Genomic DNA, 19,975 nt, shown 5'->3' on the forward strand with positions numbered 1-19,975 from the left:
GTCCACTGGAGGTCAGTCTTACACAATTTGTTAGTATTATAATCGAGACAAATCACAGAAAACATGTGGTTGGCGCCATCTACCACATACTATAACTTCACAAATGTGATTATAAATGTATTTTTCATCCCATACTGTTTTTTTTCGGGATTCTAAATTTTATTTTATACAGACTTGTGTAGCAGTTGCAAAAAACAAACAAAAACCCAGCAAATACCCTATGTAACATTTTACAGTTGGTTGGTTGCCTTACTTTAATAGTTTATGTATATGTATTACTAACACATATGTTTTCAAGACTGGAATGCTTGAATGCATAGACAACGATATTTGAATGCAAATCACCAAGACTTCTTCAGTTTGACTATTGCAATATTACATTACATTTTTAATGATATGGTTAATTTATTGATAAGCAAATAAAATCAGTCGTTGCAAAGCATGAAATGGTCAGTTATTGGGGATTTGTAATCAAATACATTTACATTAATAAAACATTTTTTACATAACTTTATTTTAGAAACAGTATTACAACCCCCCTCCCCCCTCTAAAACAACAACATAACTTGATGTTTGTTTTAAGCACTGCATGCGTTGATGGTTCTTTTGAAGCATTATTACTAAAAATAGCATTTGAATCCATGCAAGAATAGCCCGTGAAAAGAACTCTGACAGGCATAATTTATGAAGGACTACAGCACTAATAAAACAAAAAGTAAGGGCTCTTAAAACCTTATATTTTGCAACAGTATGCAAAGAGGTCACTATATTCATGTCTTGTTAAAAAAGGGGGTTTGGAGGTGGCACAACAGGCTTAGTGGTCAACAGTCTGTCCGTAACCACTAGCCAGTTTCATTAAAATTAAAATTAAAATAAATAAAAACAGGGCTTGAGCATGAATCAAATCATTAACTAATATTATTTTAATGCTATCTACCATTTTTTAAACATCCAGTGTGTGTGTATATATCTATGCATGCTATATTCCAAAAATCAAGTTAAATGCATACAAGTTGATTAAAAATAGGTTACATTTGAGCATAGCTACTTTCAATGGAAATTAGAGAAGAATTAATCAATCATATCAAAAACAACAAAATTAAACAGAACAAAACCACCTTCCTAACATTTTCAACCACTGATGTATTGAACAAAATAATAATAATAATAATAATAATAATAATAATAAGAAGAAGACTAATAATTAAATATAATAGTAATAATCTTTTGCAGAAAAATGAAAAACAATAAAACAGGAAAGTAAATATAAACCGCGCTTACCAGAAATGATTTGGTATTAGACAAAACAAATATTTTGGATGGCAGTAAGGAAAAGTTCAATATCAGGGAAGAAATAGCAGGCCTATTTTTTTCCTTTAAAGCTGTAAAGCTCAGAAACACATAACATCATGGTGTAAACAATGCTGCAAATCACAGCTTTGGACTTCAAATGAATCAGCAGTTGCCTCTACTAGGATCAACAAAAAAGTAACAACTTACGGTAGCTGCCATTACTGGAGGAAACCTGCTCTGTGATGCTTGCGAAAAGTTATAAACAAGTGGAAACAGCCCAATTCCCTGATTGAACTTCCAAAAAAATTAAATAAATAGTAATAATAATCATATATTGTTTTGAAACACAGACTCTCTTCAGAAGCAGTTATTAAAGGGTTGAGAATACCAAATCACATTGTATTAATCCGAAGTCTAAATCCAGCGTGAAGTAGTTTTGTTTGGTTTTTTTATGACATTAGCGTTCTCATGAACATAAAGATTACGGTCCTTTGGTGGTACGATCGCATAAGAAAACGGAACATTACTTTTATTGCAGTTATTTCTGTGTAGTGTACAATATTTTCTGTTTAGATTACATACAGTGCAGACAAAAGCACTTTAGCAGCAAAACAGTTTAAAATGCTGTTTTCTCATTATTTGCCCATCAAAATAACATTCTGCAACTGTAAACTGTAAAAAATTTTGACATGTTGTGTGTGTGTTTGTTTATTGTGCTTCACTTATGAAGTACAGTTTGGTGAAACATACTGGGTTCTTAAGACTCAATTGAAATGCCACCTTGAGACATGCTGTGCAGTAACTTTGTGGAATAAAATCCATAAAGAAGAACAGCTAATTACAGATTTAAAAAAGGAAAGGTGAAATATATATTAAAATAAGCGCGTATATATACTTAACACAATCCAAATATGCTTCTGCCCCTTCACAGTTTATCTCTTAGGAATGTTACCTGTTAAATACATTGCAGGAATAGAACACCATTACTTGGGTTCTATAGAGATGTGCATTATTGAGGAAAATACATCCATCCATTCAAAAAACGCCTGGAACAAATGTCAGAAACACATTTTCCACATTTTTTTTAAACTGAACGGAATGCCCAGAACTGTTTAAGGCTGTATTGGTTATGACTGTTTTATAATAATAACAATAAATAAATAAAGTAATGGTTTCAGGTTTTCAAAGTCTTCATAAACTGCACGACTGAAGATTCACCCTGAGACCCTGAGCTTTATTATTCTCTTTACAATGGATGACACAAGCCCCGTTATTATTTAAAAAAAAATAAAAAATCAGAACAGAGCATGGTTATTCTGCCTAATTCAATAGCTGACATTACCATTCAAATGAAAGGAGGAGGGCAGCTCATTTGAGCAATCTCACAAGGGCACAATAGCTGCATTCTTATTACACATGTTGAATACGGAACATCAGAAGAAAAACTGAGGTAATTAACACAGGAAACCAGGGTACAGTATTATAAATTAGGAGTTATTTAGAAAGATAGAATTGTAGGATATTAAGCATTCTTAAATTGTCCATTATGGGAAACAATGGTACTTTGTATATTTAAAAAAAAAAGAAAAGAAAATCAAAACAGACAAACATTTGTTTTTATCATAGCAAACTTTTTAAATTGTAATAATAATGACCTTTACCGTACATAACCCTTATTCGCTTATAATACGAATAAAACAAGGTGCCTGCCACTGAAACGAAACAAACAAACCAAAAAAAAGCCAAAGACCTTGCCAACTGATTGGGAAATGTTACCATCGTAAAGGCAAGTTCCAATACTGATCTCTACAAGGAAGATTAACCCTATCACCCTTAGGAAAAACCACAACAGAAATAGGTTTTCCTGTGGAAACGGCTCATGCCAAAATAGCTGCTCAAGAAAAGTCATCAGAAACCAACTCTGTTGGCTGCTTTTTACACCCATCAAAAGTAATTTACAGGCTATCAGAAACCCTCATGCTTGGGCCACAAGTAGCTATTTGGCTACTGTGAAAACGGAATGAGAGAGACTAGAGAGAGAGACAGTGTAATACAACAAGCAGAGTGAACTGCTGTGAGCAATTCTAAAGAATGTGGCTATAAACTGGTCTTTTGTGTGTATTACTTTTTTTTATAAAATACATTCTTATCATAGTTCAGTGCATGGACATAAACAGCATGATATGAACAACAAAGTCAAACTTATTAGCAAACACGAATGTGTCTATAAATGGGGGACGTCTGACATGAAAAATACCCAAACAGCAACAGATTCAATATAATATCTGTTTGAGAATGCCCAATAGTTGATATCTTTGTAAGGATGTAATTAATGTAGAGGTTGTCAAGAAAAAGAAACAAAGAGACCAGTGATGTGAAAATGCGTTTTTGTTTCTGCAGTCCTAAAATGTACTGTGATTTAATTGACTCCTTGAAGACTTTAGTTTGTGTTTACTATACTGTGTCGTCCACAGATTATTTGAATCAAATGGTAAGAACCCCCATTACAGACTCAGTGTAAATTGCACTACTCCATTAACATGTCCCTGGTGAAGGAGCATGAATGACTGTTTACATAAGCGCAAACACATAAGCGGTTAAATATGGTCACTCAAAAAGCAATATACCAGCCTCCCAGATTGACGTATGTTCAAAACTCCATAGTTTGTTGCTAACAGTATCAAAAAGGTTGTTGTCAGTCCGAATATGAAGTTCAGTAAGTCTTAATGATCAGGATGTGAAAAGGACACATACTGTTTGGTACTTGAACCACTGTCGTGTCACACAAGTTGTTATAAATAGGAAAGTGGGCCAGACTGTTTTAATATACTCCTAATGCTGTAGCTTGGAATAGCTGTGAATGACCTATAATATCTAAATTCAGCTTTTTAGAACTGGGTTTTCCTACAATAAAAGGTTACATTAATTTTGTCAACCAGCTTCCTGCCAATCTGTATTAATGGTTGGTCAAAACGTCATGTTGAATCATTTTTACAGTCAATCAAATATTTTTAATAAAACAACATCAAGAAGAAGATACAAATACACATAAAACAAACCTTGAACCATTGAAGCCCACACATTGCTAATGAATTAGGAATCCTTCACCTTTTTACAGATGTCTCAATAGTTCAATAGATGGCAAACGCCATGGAATGAACTCGCTGGATTATTCTTCATTATATCTTGATATTTACATATATAAAAAATATAGATGTATAAAAAAAAAAGAAAGGTCAGCAGAAACACCCTCTGCAGGACCAAACCTGTTGGTTCAAAACCCAGATCGTGTTCCTAGCTGGATCTGTTAAGGCACTTGAAATGCAGATGTCCTTTCACAGTTAACGACGCAAAAGCTCCTGAACGGATTCATTAGGGCCGCTGTGTGTTACATTCCATGCACATTTCGAGGAGTAAAGCAGGATTTGTTGTTATACAGGTTGCAGCTTTAACGTCAGTGCCTGTAAAGAAAAAATGTGAGAAAATGATGTTTTATTTAGGTCTATTTAGGGGAGATGCGTGTTCTATCTCACTGCCTCTTTATTGAAATACAGTGGAACATCTCATAACTGACTGAACAGAATGCATCTTTGTATTTGGACCTATTTGTGCACGTTGTAGTGCTGACAATGTTCTACAGATGATTGTAAATGCTCATCCAACTTTTTCACACGTCTGTTTTACACATTGTATATCACAGAATGTACAAAACCTGCTCCTTTTACCTTCTGCCTTTTGACCATCCAAGACTTTATTGTTGGAACCAGCACGCTGCCCAGCAGAATCTGTGCGGGGTGGTAGATCAGCAACGGGACGGAGATTAAGGACAGATGCTCGTAGCCTTCAAACACTATCTTCAGCATTGGAATCCCTGGGGACATAGGGACAAATAAAATACAAGCGGAACTTTATACATTAAGAAAAGAAAATCAGTTGGCTCTGAGGATTACTGACTTTGATAGAAACTGTGTGAATGGGTCACATTTGACTACATTTAGTATGTTTTTTTCCATTTATTTTTTCACTAATAGAAATCTGGCATACTAAAAAAAGAATCTAAATGATCTGCACATGCCTTCTAACTAGATAATAATGTGGTCGACATACAAAACCTCCTTTTTTATATTAAAAGGTACCAGATGACAAATCTCTAAAGAAAAAAAGTACTACGCTGCCAATGTTTTGAAGCACAAAAGTCATTTTCAATTCAATTAAGCTTGGCCAGGCTAGGATGAATTCATTCTTTTCCTGTCACGGCACAGCAATTCAATATTATGCTACCTAAGAACCTAAATCTAAAAGACTCCCCCTCCACCCCTCCCTTCAAAATTCTGGCAATGAATATACCCCTCCTCACTGCAGTGACCTCAGCAGGGCTGGCCTTCGATTGTCTCTCTCTCCCAATCCTCTGTTCTTTAGTCACCTCAGCAGTTGAGACCTCTGAATTATGATCCAATTAGTGGCAGTCATGGTGAGGATTTAGTATTTGTTGTGGACTTTATTCCACTGAGCTGTTAGTTATGACTGCAGGGCTAACGGGTCTAAAGCCTCCTGATCAGCTGTTAGACAGTAGTGACCTCTCACTGGCCCTTCCTGGTCCTGAGGTGAACCTGAGATCAACATACAAGAGGCTGCAGTGCTGTGTCAACTGGGCTTTAGATTCTTCTAAGTGAAGAACTAAGTGAATTTTAAAATTTGAATTATTTAGTGCTGGGAATTATTTTTCCAATATTTATTTATTATTTATATTTATACAAGAGGTGGCCCATTGAGACCAGGTCTCATTTACAATGACATCTTATCAATTGACAGCATCAGATCAAGCATTTTTTAATATTTAAAAAGATGCAGTAACTCTTAACCAAGTAAACTACACACCCCGGTACATAGCGTGTTTAATAGAATTAGGGTATATTCATAATTAAAAAAAAAAAAAAAAAGAAATACCACACTGTATCTTTTATGTTCATACTTTTGTGCATCTTTGATTTGGGAGTTAAAGAGTTTGAGGTCTTCATTTGATAGTACTCTCTGCATTGTAAAAGTGTGTCCTAGGGTTTTGTTTAGTAATTGAGGTATATTTGGAAAATTGCAAGAAAAGTAAGCCGTCAAAATGTATTACGCAATACATAATTGGTAGAAAAAACAGAACAGTAAAAACCCCAGGAACTAATAGCACTGCAATTCAGAATAAAGAAAATAGCACCATGGTACTAGAAGATATTTGTTACTTATTTCCTACTACAAGCCAAATTCAATGAACCTTTAGCTTGGAAAAGGGTTTTTTTTTTAGGAAAATCTAACTAATCAAATATTTTTTTTTACATGTATTTGGATACATAAATCAGATGTTCGTATTCGCTACAAATGACAAAAATACCTTGCACTTACTTACCACCTCACCAGAATTTGCGCGACAGTTTAAAAAAATGGCAAATGATAAAGAGCTCAGTGATTATATATATATATATATATATATATATATATATAGATTATTAGGCTTCCAAGCCAAAGGCTGGGAAGCCTATTGTTATGTTTATTATTATTATTATTATTATTATTATTATTATTAGGCTTCCAAGCCAAAGGCTGGGAAGCCTATTGTTATTGCTGTGTTTATTATTATTATTATTATTATTTTTCCGCACAAACATCATCGCAGAGTTATGAAAACGCATACGTAAGTAGATGCCTATGGCTGGACAACCAGACCAGCGTCCCCGAATGAAAAAGTCACATGGTTCGACCGCCATCTTGGATCTCGTGGAAATTTGGGGAATTTTTCAAAACTCTTGCCGTTAAAAACAACTTAAGGTGGAACTATGACGATGGCAGCAGACAGTGCAGCAATGGGCTATAAAAAAACAAATGTTCAATCGAGGTCGACTTAACAATTACTTTGCCCGCTACGCTGGATTGGCGCCAAATATTCAACAATCTTCTTGTCTTAAACCGCAACGTCAAATCGACACCTAAATTGGCACGCATGATCACGACCAGGTCCTTTCTACCGTTTGTAAAATCCACGCTTTTTCGTTAACAAACATGGCCGCGGTGCGCAAATAACCGTTTCACGACGGCTCTATTTTCATACATTCATGCATAAATCCAAGGTGCAATACACTACAGTCATGAAACTTTATATCATCATAGAGAGTCACGTGAAGTACTGGTGATATGAAAATGACACATTTTGGTCACATGGTTTGGCGGCCATATTGATAATTGTAACAAATGTAAACAAACTAGAATACTAATAAAGAATGTATGAATGTTTTAACCACTTTAAAGATATTAGCTTTTAGTTTTACACATTTGGTTACTCTCGTAAAGTACTTCAACATGTTGGCCTACACAGAAACATTATGAAGTCCAAATTCTCGGCGTGTAAGAACAAGCCCACTGTTCCAGTACAGGGAGCACATTTTGGCTATACCGTGTCAGCATGCCAAGCGGTCCCCTCAACATATAAATCCGTGGAAATAACAAAATTACATAATACCTATAAAGGTAATCTCAGAAGCATCAAGATGAAGTTTTTTTTTTTTTTTTTTTTTTTAATTAAATCAGCACAGAGTTTCTTTGTTAACCTTTTTTTCTTTTTTTATTCTTAATCTTCGTTCTTGTGCAGTTACTATACAGCCGTGTGCACAGCTGGGCTCTGGACAGCTCCGTGCCAGTCAGGTATGAGGATGCTGGCACTGCATGGTGCTGACACAAGCCAGGGCACGGTATGGACTTTTACAAAAATCATGAAAACAATATGGCATAACAGTGACAGAACAATGCTGCAGACGTCGTGGAAACGAGGTAATTGCCAAGTGTGTGCGTGTGTGTGTTTTCTTTCAAACTCGGGTCCGTATTTTTCAATATTTTACACAATAAAAATAAAAGCAGATCATTATTATTATTATTATTATTATTATTATTATTATTATTATTATTATTAAACATATTTTTATTATTATTACTACTAGTAGTAGTTGTATGTAATAGCATTCATACACTGATATTCAAACGAAACAGTAGTACAACACAGACTTTTATTTTTTTCTGTCCTGGCTGTCTTTTCACATGTTATTGGAAATGGCTAGTTTTGGTGGCGTAATGAAGAAAATGTGATATGGCAGCTAACTATATTATCGCATAAACACTCCTTCACAAGAGCGATCAGGGTTTGATTTGGTCTGGCCCTAAGTTTCCTATATTATTACTTAGTCCTTAAGTGCTAGTTTACAGGGCATCAACTGTTACAAGATCTGTTAATTTTGTAGGCCAAGGATATTTAGCATTAAACCTGAAGATGCATCTCTGTTTTTTTTTGCTGAAGATCTCTGAAGTATGAACAAAATTGGTTTTCAAAGAGAATAATGTAAAACAACATCATGCCTACTTTTGATTTGTTTCATCATTAAAATTAAACAATGTTTTCAGGGGACCAGAAGAAAGGGAAAAGACAATCTGAGTTACAATATAATAAAGTATATGCAAATGGGTTAAATACATGTCAAATTGCAATATTGATGAGCACAGAGGAGAGCTTTAAAGAAAAAGGAAATGCTCCTTTAGGATGCACATCTGCATTCCAGTAGAATGTTTCCTACGGCTCTCACAGCAGTATTATAACTCGTAAATACATTTTAATGCGCCCCTCTCTTCCCTTGAAAGCACCTGATACAACTCTTTGTGATGAAATCTGACTTTACGGAGTAGGCACTGTGCATACATTTGAAAGGACTCTGATCTGCCACACTGAAAAAAGATTATGAAAGATTAATCAAAACTATCTCTAATCTGTGATGCATTGTCTGAAAGATGTTCTAAGCACATATTGTAAATTGATTCTTCTTCTGACTAAAGTCATTTCTAGTAAAAGCCTTTCCCTACTGCCAGACAAGTTCATAGTGTGAGCAGATGAAGAGCACTTTCTCAGCACATTACTACCTGTTCTGAACACTTGGGAAATCACTAATGTACAGCACGCCACATTTCCATGTCAAGCATGACACATTTGCCAAAAATTACCCAACAGAATTTGACACTGCATCACACTCCATAAGGAGTGCTTTCAAGCGACATCTGCCAACGTGTAAGTACTAACTTTTTTTTTATCCTCCACCCCAGACGCCAGAGGTAAAACAATAAGGACTCCAGTTCTTTTTATAATATTAGTTTTATGCACTCATTTATAGTTTATTAAGAATATTTTACAATGGGAAGGTCTGGTCTGTAGGGCATGCTGCCCCAGGTGATTGCTTCAAGCTAAATAGCAACTTGAATAAAATCAGCATTAAAGTTTAAAAAGTCATACCGATTTTTTCAAATATTCTGCCATTTACTGTGATAAAATGTGGACTATGTGACAACCAGGTGACATGGACTGATTAGCTGAAAAGACATCTAAAAATGTTATGTTCCTTTGATCTGAGATGTGTATGTCAGTCAGTCATAAGCATTTATAATTTCATTTTATCAGGAGGAAGGGTCACAGTTTTGGAGCACAAAACAAACAAGCTGTTTTCACTTCGATGAGTGAATTTGACTCTGTTTTATTTATTTGTTTATTTGAAAAATAAAAGTAAACTCATTTGGGAAAAAAAACCCTTCCCGTTAATGTTTTTGCATAGGGCAGTGGGATTACACATTTAAACACCCGTATGCTTAAAGATTTTAAATAATACTGCCTGGAATTAGTATTTGTTTGTTAAGAAAATGTGTAATGCAAAAACATGTCTTAGCCAACTATAGCCATACAAAAACCATGAGCCATGTGCCCACATTGTTGCACAACCATTCTCATCTGATCTTGCTTGTTCACTCAGTCACTCAAAATGTTCTGATTACTGCACTTTAGGAAATAGTATGAGTCTCCCAATCAGATGGGACCTGGCGCAGTCCATTTACTCCAGTTTACTCCTGGCCAGGATATTTGTCCTGATTTGACTACTGGAAATTAAGCAGAAAAAGGGAAGTCTAAAAAAGCCCAAGAAACCGCAAAATCAAGCCATCCAAGTTAAAAATACACAGCTTTACTAATTAGCTTTTATGTTTTAATAGTTGTAACTCTGGTATAAAAATGCTTTATACCTTAGCTGACTTCTCGTTTTTATAACACAACATCAGGCAGAATCAGTGTATAAATCGTGTGCCCCCCCACAGCATGCCCCCATTATTACTACTTATATTGTTTGTCCAGTAGCAAACTAAAACATTTTTTATTTTATTTTATATATTTATTTATTTTTTAAATGTAGTAGTCGCCAATTAATTTTACGCCGCTTTTCTCCCAATTTCACATATCCAATTGTATTTTAAGCTCAGCTCACCACTACCACCTCTGCGCTGACTCGGGAGCGGCTAAAACGAACACACTCTGTCCTCCGAAGTGTGTGCCGTCAGCCGACCGCTTTCTTTCACTCTGCAGGCTCGCCATGCAGCCAAACCAGAGCTACAGCGTCGGAGGACAACACAGCTCTGGGCAGCTTACAGGCAAGCCCGCAGGCACCTGGCCAGTCTACAGGGGTCGCTGGTGCGCGGTGAGCTGAGGAAACCTGGTCAACCTAAGCCCTACCCCCGGGCGGCACTTGGCCAATTGCGCGCCACCCCCTGGGAACTCCCGTCCACGGCCGACAGTGGAATAGCCTGGACTCCACGCGGAGCGCCTTTACCGGATGCGCCACTCGGGAGCCCTCAGACTAAAACATTTAATTAAGACTATAACCCTTTACAGTAATAATTAATTGATTAATTGTGCGACTCTGCCCTGACCTTTTCCCTGGGGCCACCAACCCCAAAATTGCTAGGTGTCTGGAGCACCAAACTCTCTGCACACACATGTAAAAGGACAAGAGGTCAGGAGTAATGGCCACACGATTATTCTTGATCAAACTTGAAGGAACTTAAGGAAGGGAAGTCAGTCTTATTTGGTGTGGCCATAACTCCTGACCTCTTGTCCTTTTTCATGTGTGTGTAGAGCGTTTGGTCACAGCATAGGAGGAGTGTCATGCTTTGCAAACCATGGTGATAGTCTCCACTGTATGAAAGTTATATTTTTTCAAGTTTAAGGACATGCACAAGATCTCTGACCCTGACAGAAATTCCAGCAATAAACAGCCCTGGGCGGAGCTGGGGGTTTGCAGGCTTTTAACTTGTTGTGCTAATTTAGGAGCCAACCGTATGAATGGATGACTAAAATGTCTTACCAACAACCACCATTGTGACTCTTCGCACAAGTAATGTCAAAAGATGATGCTGGAGTTTATTGTGAAAAAATAAGTTTGGACTTTTTCTTCACTTTTGCCCTGTTATACAAAGCGTTCCATCAACAGTGTATCTAGAGCACCTTCTGTGCTTTTCTTTAATTAAAAAGAGAGATGCTAGCAGTCGATAACAAGAAAAACAAAAAAACATAATGCAGTTGGCATGTCATGTCCAATTAGCTGCAGGCTGAACATGTAACAGACCAAATAAATAATTTGAGAGGTGACGCCATAAAGTGACTTTGCTATTCATCCGTCTCTTTGTCATGAGAACGAAAGATGTAAAACTTCAAGTAAACCATTTCCCCGGGGTGAGATTCAGTAGTTCAAACAAAGCAAACAGTTTTTTCTGAAGCACATTTTAGTATTGCTGGAGGCAAAGTTTCCAAATATTAACAATACAGAAGCAGGACAGCCTGATATCAACCTAAATATCTCTCTCTCAAGTACTATCAGAGGGAGATTTTATATATACTGTGTGTGTGTGTGTGTGTGTGTGTGTATATGTACACACTGAGTGTACAAAACATTAGGAACACCTGCTCTTTCCATGAAATAGACTGACAAGGTGAATCCAAGTGAAAGCTATGATCCCTTATTGATGTAACCTGTTAAATTCACTTCAATCAGTGTAGTTGAAGGGGTGCAGGTAAAAGAAGGATTTTTAAGCCTTGACACAATTGAGACATGGATTGTGTATGTGTGCCATTCAGAGGGTAAATGGGCAAGGCAAAAGTTTTACAGTAAGTGCCTTTGAACGGGGTATGGTAGTAGGTGCCAGGCACGTCAGTTTGAGTGTGTCAAGAACTGCAACGCTGCTGGGTTTTTCACGCTCAACAGTTTCCTGTGTTTATCAAGGATAGTCCACCACCCAAAGGACAACCAGCCAACGGCAGGCCAGTGGTCGAAAATGGCTCATTGATGAAAGAGGACAAAGGAGGCTGACACGAATTGTGCAGAGCAACAGACGGGCTACAGTTAGTCAACTGACAGTCCAGTACAACATTGGTGCCGAAAGACCCATAAAAGAATGCACAACTCTTATGTCAGCCAACGACCTAACAGAGTTCCACTTCTTTCAGCAAAACACAAGAAACTGTGGTTGCAGTGGGCTAAGGAACGAAAACACTGGACACTAGAGGATTGGAAAAAACAATGTCTGGTCTGATGAATCCAGGTTGGTGTGGGGTAGGCACACATTAGGTCCCTTGATAAAAGTGGAGCAACGTTTGAATGCCACAGGATATCTGAACATCATTGCCAATCAGGTGCATCCCTTCATGACAGCAGTGTATCCATCTGCTAATGGATTTTTTCAGCAGGATAATGCTTCATGCCATAAGGCTAGGATTGTCCAGGAATGGTTCCACGAACATGACAGTGAATTCAGCTTACTGCAGTGGCCTGCACAGTCACCAGATCTCAATCCAATTGAGCATCTGTGGGATGAGATGGAACGAGCTATTCGGAGTAGAGATCCACTACCAGCCAACTTGACACAACTGTGGGAATCATTGGAGTCAACATGGGCCAGCATCCCTGTGGAACGCTTTCGACACCTTGTAGAGTCCATGCCCCGACGAATTGAGGCTGTTCTGAGGGCAAAAGGGGGTGCAACTAAATATTAGGAAGGTGTTCCTAATGTTTTGTGCACTCAGTGTATGTATATATATATATATATATATATATATACAGACATGCTCAAATTTGTTGGTACCCCTTCACAAAAAACGAAGAATGCACAATTTTCTCTGAAATAACTTGAAATTGACAAAAATAATTGGCATCCACCATTGTTTATTCCATATTTAATAGAAATCAGACTTTGCTTTTGATTTTTTATTCAACATAATATTGTAAATAAGAAAACAAATGAAAATGGCATGGACAAAAATGATGGGACCGCTAACCTAATATTTTGTTGCACAACCTTTAGAGGCAATCACTGCAATCAAACGTTTTCTGTAGCTCTCAATGAGACTTCTGCGCCTGTTAACAGGTAGTTTGGCCCACTCTTCCTGAGCAAACTGCTCCAGCTGTCTCAGGTTTGATGGGTGCCTTCTCCAGACTGCAAGTTTCAGCTCTTTCCATAGATGTTCGGTAGGATTCAGATCAGGACTCATAGAAGGCCACTTCAGAATAGTCCAATGTTTTGTTCTTCTCCATTCTTGGGTGCTTTTAGCTGTGTTTTGGGTCATTATCCTGTTGGAGGACCCATGACCTGCGACTGAGACAGAGCTTTCTGACACTGGGCAGTACGTTTCGCTCCAGAATGCCTTGATAGTCTTGAGATTTCATTGTGCCCTGCACAGATTCAAGGCACCCTGTGCCAGGCGCAGCAAAGCAGCCTCAAAACATAACCGAGCCTCCTCCATGTTTCACTGTAGGTATGGTGTTCTTTTCTTTGAAAGCTTCATTTTTTCGTCTGTGAACATAGAGCTGATGTGACTTGCCAAAAAGCTCCAGTTTTGACTCATCTGTCCAAAGGACATTCTCCCAGAAGGATTGTGGCTTGTCAATATGCATTTTAGCAAATTCCAGTCTGGCTTTTTTAAGTTTTTCTTTCAAAAGTGGAGTCCTCCTGGGTCTTCCTCCATGGAGCCCACTTTCGCTCAAAAAGCGATGGATGGTGCGATCAGAAACTGACGTACCTTCAGCTTGTATCTCTTTGGCAGTTATCCTTGGTTCTTTTTCTACCATTCGCACTATCCTTCTGTTCAATCTGGGGTCGATTTTCCTCTTGCGGCCACGCCCAGGGAGGTTGGCTACAGTTCCATGGACCTTAAACCTCTTAATAATATTTGCAACTGTTGTCACAGGAACATCAAGCTGCTTGGAGATGGTCTTGTAGCCTTTACCATGCTTGTCTATTATTTTCTTTCTGATCTCCTCAGACAACTCTCTCCTTTGCTTTCTCTGGTCCATGTTCAGTGTGGTGCACACAATGATACCAAACAGCACAGTGACTACTTTTCTCCATTTAAATAGGCAGAATGACTGATTACAAGATTGGAGACATGTGTGATACTAATTAAAGAAACTAATTAGTTTGAAATATCACTATAATCCAATTATTTATTATCTTTTCTAAGGGGTACCAACAAATGTGTCCAGGCCATTTTAGAATATCTTTGTAGAATAAGCAATAATTCATCTATTTTCACAGCTTCTTTGCTTTATTCTATGACATACCAAAGGCATGCAAGTATACATGATAAAATAGCTTTTAATTTCATCACTTTTCAGGAGGAATGAAGCATTATTTCAATGAGCTGTAAGGTTACCAACAAATTTGAGCACGTCTGTATATACAGCTCTGGAAAAAATTAAGAGACCACTGCAAAATTATCAGTTTCTCTGGTTTTACTATTTATAGGTATGTGTTTGGGTAAAATGAACATTTTTGTTTTATTCTATAAACTACTGACAACATTTCTCCCAAATTCCAAATAAAAATATTGTAATTTAGAGCATTTATTTGCAGAAAATGACAACTGGTCAAAATAACAAAAAAGATGCAGTGTTGTCAGACCTCGAATAATGCAAAGAAAATAAGTTCATATTCATTTTTAAACACAATACTAATGTTTTAACTTCAGAGTTCAGAAATCAATATTTGGTGGAATAACCCTGATTTTCAAGCACAGCTTTCATGCGTCTTGGCATGCTCTCCACCAGTCTTTCACATTGATGTTGGGTGACTTTATGCCACTCCTGGCGCAAAAATTCAAGCAGCTCGGCTTTGTTTGATGGCTTGTGACCATCCATCTTCCTCTTGATCACATTTCAGAGGTTTTCAATGGGGTTCAGGTCTGGAGATTGGGCTGGCCATGACAGGGTCTTGATCTGGTGGTCCTCCATCCACACCTTGATTGACCTGGCTGTGTGGCATGGAGCATTGTCCTGCTGGGAAAACCAATCCTCAGAGTTGGGGAACATTGTCAGAGCAGAAGGAAGCAAGTTTTCTTCCAGGACAACCTTGTACTTGGCTTGATTCATGCCAAATCTGCCCAATTCCAGCCTTGCTGAAGCACCCCCAGATCATCACCGATCCTCCACCACATTTCACAGTGGGTGCGAGACACTATGGCTCCGTCTAACCATTAGGTGACCAGGTGTTGGGCAAAGCTGAAAATTGAACTCATCTGGGGGTGCTTCAGCAAGGCTGGAATCGGGCAGATTTGTCTTTGTGAAGGACGCATGAATCAAGCCAAGGACAACACTGTATCTTTTTTGTTATTTTGACCAGTTGTCATTTTCTGCAAATAAATGCTCTAAATTACAATATTTTTATTTGGAATTTGGGAGAAATGTTGTCAGTAGTTTATAGAATAAAACAAAAATGTTCATTTTCCCCAAACACATACCTATAAATAGTAAAATCAGAGAAACTGATAATTTTGCAGTGGTCTCTTAATTTTTTCCAGAGCTGTATATATATATATATATATATATATATATATATATATATATATATATATATATATATATATATATATATATATGGGCTGTCAATAATCTTAGTCTTGGTTTTAATTGCATATTTAATTGATACAATTAATGCATCCATCTAATTTGTTTGTTTTATTACTAATGCTATTATTATTATTATTTTAAAGTTCTTATTATTACCTATAAGGCTTTACATGGTCTTGGATCTTCTTAACTCTAAGGTCTGTTGACCCCATGTCCCTGAGATTGGAAAATGCTAATCTTCTGACAGCCTCTGCATTTAGTTATAATGCCCCTCGTCTTTGGAACTTGCTCCCGATTCATATCAGGAATGCTAGCACAATTGAATCTTTTAAATCCTGTTTGAAAACGGATTTGTTTGGGTTTGTTTATTATTATTATTATTATTATTATTATTATTATTATTATTATTATTATTATTTTATATTTATTAACACAGAATTATACAGAAAAATTCCAGCATTTGCTCTTAAATTGTTTGAACCAACTGCTAAATCACAATGGAGTCGGTTTATTACTCACCTTAATGCATTTAAAATGTATATTTTTATAATGGTCATTAGACAGATCATAGGCATTGTTATGTTTCATTTTGTTGTACTGGCTTGCTGGCATATTATAGAACACTTTCTTTGACAAATCCATAAACTGTAATTTAAAACATGTTAAACTGTATATATATAAACACACACACACACGTGTAAATTATTATACATGACTATAATATTTGTATAGTATTTGTCAGGTTGAGATGAATTGATACGTTTTCAGGTCCTGGTAATGTCAGCATTAATATACCAAAAACGTTTTCATTCACTTATATGTATATATATATAAGTATGTATTTAAAAAAAAAAAATACTTGCAATAGGAGTCGAATTTCACTAATGAGAAGAATATTCTGTATAAAACAGGCGATGCTATGTTCGGTATGATTCTTTTGTTACATCGCATATCACTTCCCCACCCCTCTGTTACATAGGGAAGTCAGGGAAGCAGTCAGTGCAGCGCACAAACAAACTAGATGCTGACAAAAACCTGGTGTATTAAAACAAAAATACGTTTGAAAAAAGTCAAGAAATAATAGACAAATGCGTGTTTACCGTGCGCTAAAAAAATGAATCTCCAAAGAAATTAACGCGTTAATCGCAGAAGTTAGCTGTGATTAATTGACAGCCCTAATATATATATATACTGTATAAACATATTTATCCCTATAATAATGCATGTTCTTCTACAGTTCTCCTGTAGCTGACAGAAACAGAGTGAGTAAGGCCTATTGCCTGATAGGAGGATTTGATTGTTAAAAAGGAGTCTAGGTTTTCAATTCAACCACAGCTTTTTTATTTTGTATCAACACTGCTTTCCAGAGAACACAATGAAGAACACCTGAAATTTATTGTGCCAGTTTGTTTTGTGCAGTGTATTTGATCAGAAAGTATATCGTTTTTAAATGTTAGACATTAACCAATGGCTGTACAGATTACTTCAGTCTTACTGTTGGATGGACTGGTACATTTTTCCTGACACTTAACATTTAATTTCCAAAGGGCTCCTGGTGATATACTCATATGGGATCCAGTATTGTTGGTGACAGACTGATCTTACCAAGAATCGGTGGAGATTTATGACAAGAGATGTGGAGTTAGATTGGCCTCTGCTGTACAAGAAGTAGTTTCTTTTTTAAGTGGCACTGGTAGTCTGGTGCTGTAGGGAGAAAACCAGCTGCAAAGGGATATCCAAGGATATTTTTTTTCTGATTATATTCTTAACCTTGTTTGGCAGAAACTCTCCTGTTAGTTTAATTGATCTTTTTTCTGAGCAATACATACAGTTGGGGATATCACAAAAAAATATTTATAAATTAAATATTTGTGTAGTAGTCTGCACTGTTGTTTGAAAGGTTTGCTAATCCTTTTACAATATTATTTTCTTGACCCTGAAGCTGTAATACTAAAGCTATCGGTCATGGTGGTAAAGCTCTTCCATCTCACCCTCAGGTGTGCTTGCTGAAACCAGCAAACCATTGTGTTTGATAGCAAGTTAAAATAACAAAGCTTTATGGACTGCAGATTGTTTCTTTTATACGTTAAATCCCAGCAACACCAAAAGATTAAAAGACTTCCTAGAACAGAAGAAAAAGCACTTCCGATAACTTTTAAAGAATAACGCAATGTTTCCTGCAGGGTACATCATGCTGTGATGCAGTGCTACAAAGGTGTGAAACCAATGACAAACACAGCATGATCAAGGCCAGACTGGGTCGAACATTTCTGCTGTACTCCAGTCCCTTGTGTCATGTTAAACTATGATATATTCTGATTCATTTACATATGGAGTGCTAGCCTTTATACATTAACTGCCTTGCGGGCTTCATTTCAACCCTTGTATGCCTCACATCAGAAAGGTGCAGAGGTTTGTCTAAATTATTATTTAAATTGCACAGCATAAATAAAAACAAACAGGCAATAAGTCAGCTACATCATCTGGAAAAATAACATTTACATAAGCAGCTCTTTGTGTCTTGGCTGTCCATTAAGCGAATGGTTTTGAGAATAAAAAAAAAAGTGACTTAACCCTAAATTTATGTTGGAGAACCGATTTCACTGTGAATGTCTACCCCCAACGTTTTGGGGTTTAAAAGGAATATAAATCGAAGCCTTCGCAGATACCAAAAGTACACTTTTAGTAAATTTGCCACAAGCTCCTAAACGTTTTACCTCCAGCTGACCTTTACAATTAATCAGCTTTTATTAAGCAAACTGAGGTTTGCTTGGAAGCAGCCCAAAGCAGTGCTCTGAATGGAAAAACATCTGTCGATTATTACGAAGGCTTGTACAACCAAAGGAAAAGCTGGAAAGGAAACCGGTGAATTTGCCACTACATTGTTAAACAGGACAAGAGAAGCATTTCTTATCATCAGATCTCCGGTAAATTATTCAAATAAACCTAAGAACCATGGTTAAAACAAACATAATATATCATTCTCTCTGTAGCCCTGTACTCTATTGAAAACAAATGCAATTTTACTGTGGCTGTTTTGCCTAAACCCAATGTGTCCTAATTCATTTATTGTAGACCTATTACTCAGATTAACAGATTTCAAAAGGTGGAAGACTCCGACCTCCACCCTAAACAGCTGGCCCACTTGAACTAATTTTATTCTGAAGAATTGATATTTATGAGAGGAGAGCTAACAAAGGCTAGATGCTCTCTACTAAATCAGCCACGATGGAGGCTCCATTTTCCCTGGAGGCTGCACTCTCTTGTTTAACAAACTCCTGGGAGCTGGATTATGAAGAGTTACCAGCTGGGCTATGTTGCCCCATAGCTCAACGTCACAATCAATGTGCAGCCTCATGATTAAGGGTCAAGCTTGCCACCTTATCTCCAGGCAATCATTAAAATAAGAGACACCCTGGCACAAGTACTAATGAAAGCCATGAATCAAATTTTGCTTAAGAACATATTAGTATCATCATTAACTCTACAAAGGCCAGGCCAGTGGATATAAGAGATTGTCTTCTTTCATGTGCTAAATCTTATTAGCTCTATGTGTATGTGTGTGTGTGTGTGTGATTGTGTATGTGCACACATGTACATGTGTGTAATAAAACAAAGACTTAAGGAAAGTGACACTATATCCATCTATCTATCTATCTATCTATATATATATATATATATATATATATATATATATATATATATATATATAGCTATCTATCTATATCTATATACAGTCACCTCCAAAATTATTGGCACCCTTGATAAAGATGAGCAAAAAAGACTGTATAAAATAAACAATATCAGTATTGAGCTATATTGTAATTTTCCAACATGTGGAATATATTTGACTTTATTAATGATTCAATGGAATCAACCAAAATTACACATTTCTCAAATTATACATTTATTTCCAAAAAAATGAAGTGTCACAATTATTGACACCC

The 19,975-nt window shown here is 36.7% G+C and overlaps 1 protein-coding gene across 2 annotated transcripts in view; it reads right to left on the reverse strand.

Moving 5' to 3' along the window:
* Positions 1–444: 444 nt before the first annotated feature.
* Positions 445–19,975, reverse strand: part of LOC117408415 (sodium/bile acid cotransporter 7-A) — a 148,443-nt gene continuing 128,912 nt past the window's right edge. For both annotated transcript variants that reach the window (XM_034013378.3, XM_058999447.1), the window contains exons 11-12: positions 5,019–5,164; positions 445–4,754 (exon numbers count right to left, since the gene is read on the reverse strand). In XM_034013378.3, the coding sequence (XP_033869269.1) occupies positions 4,725–4,754; positions 5,019–5,164 (176 nt within the window). In that variant the 3' untranslated portion in view covers positions 445–4,724. The remainder of the gene's footprint in view (positions 4,755–5,018; positions 5,165–19,975) is intronic.

Source organism: Acipenser ruthenus, chromosome 2 (assembly GCF_902713425.1).
Source record: "Acipenser ruthenus chromosome 2, fAciRut3.2 maternal haplotype, whole genome shotgun sequence".
Taxonomy (NCBI): Eukaryota; Metazoa; Chordata; class Actinopteri; order Acipenseriformes; family Acipenseridae; genus Acipenser; species Acipenser ruthenus.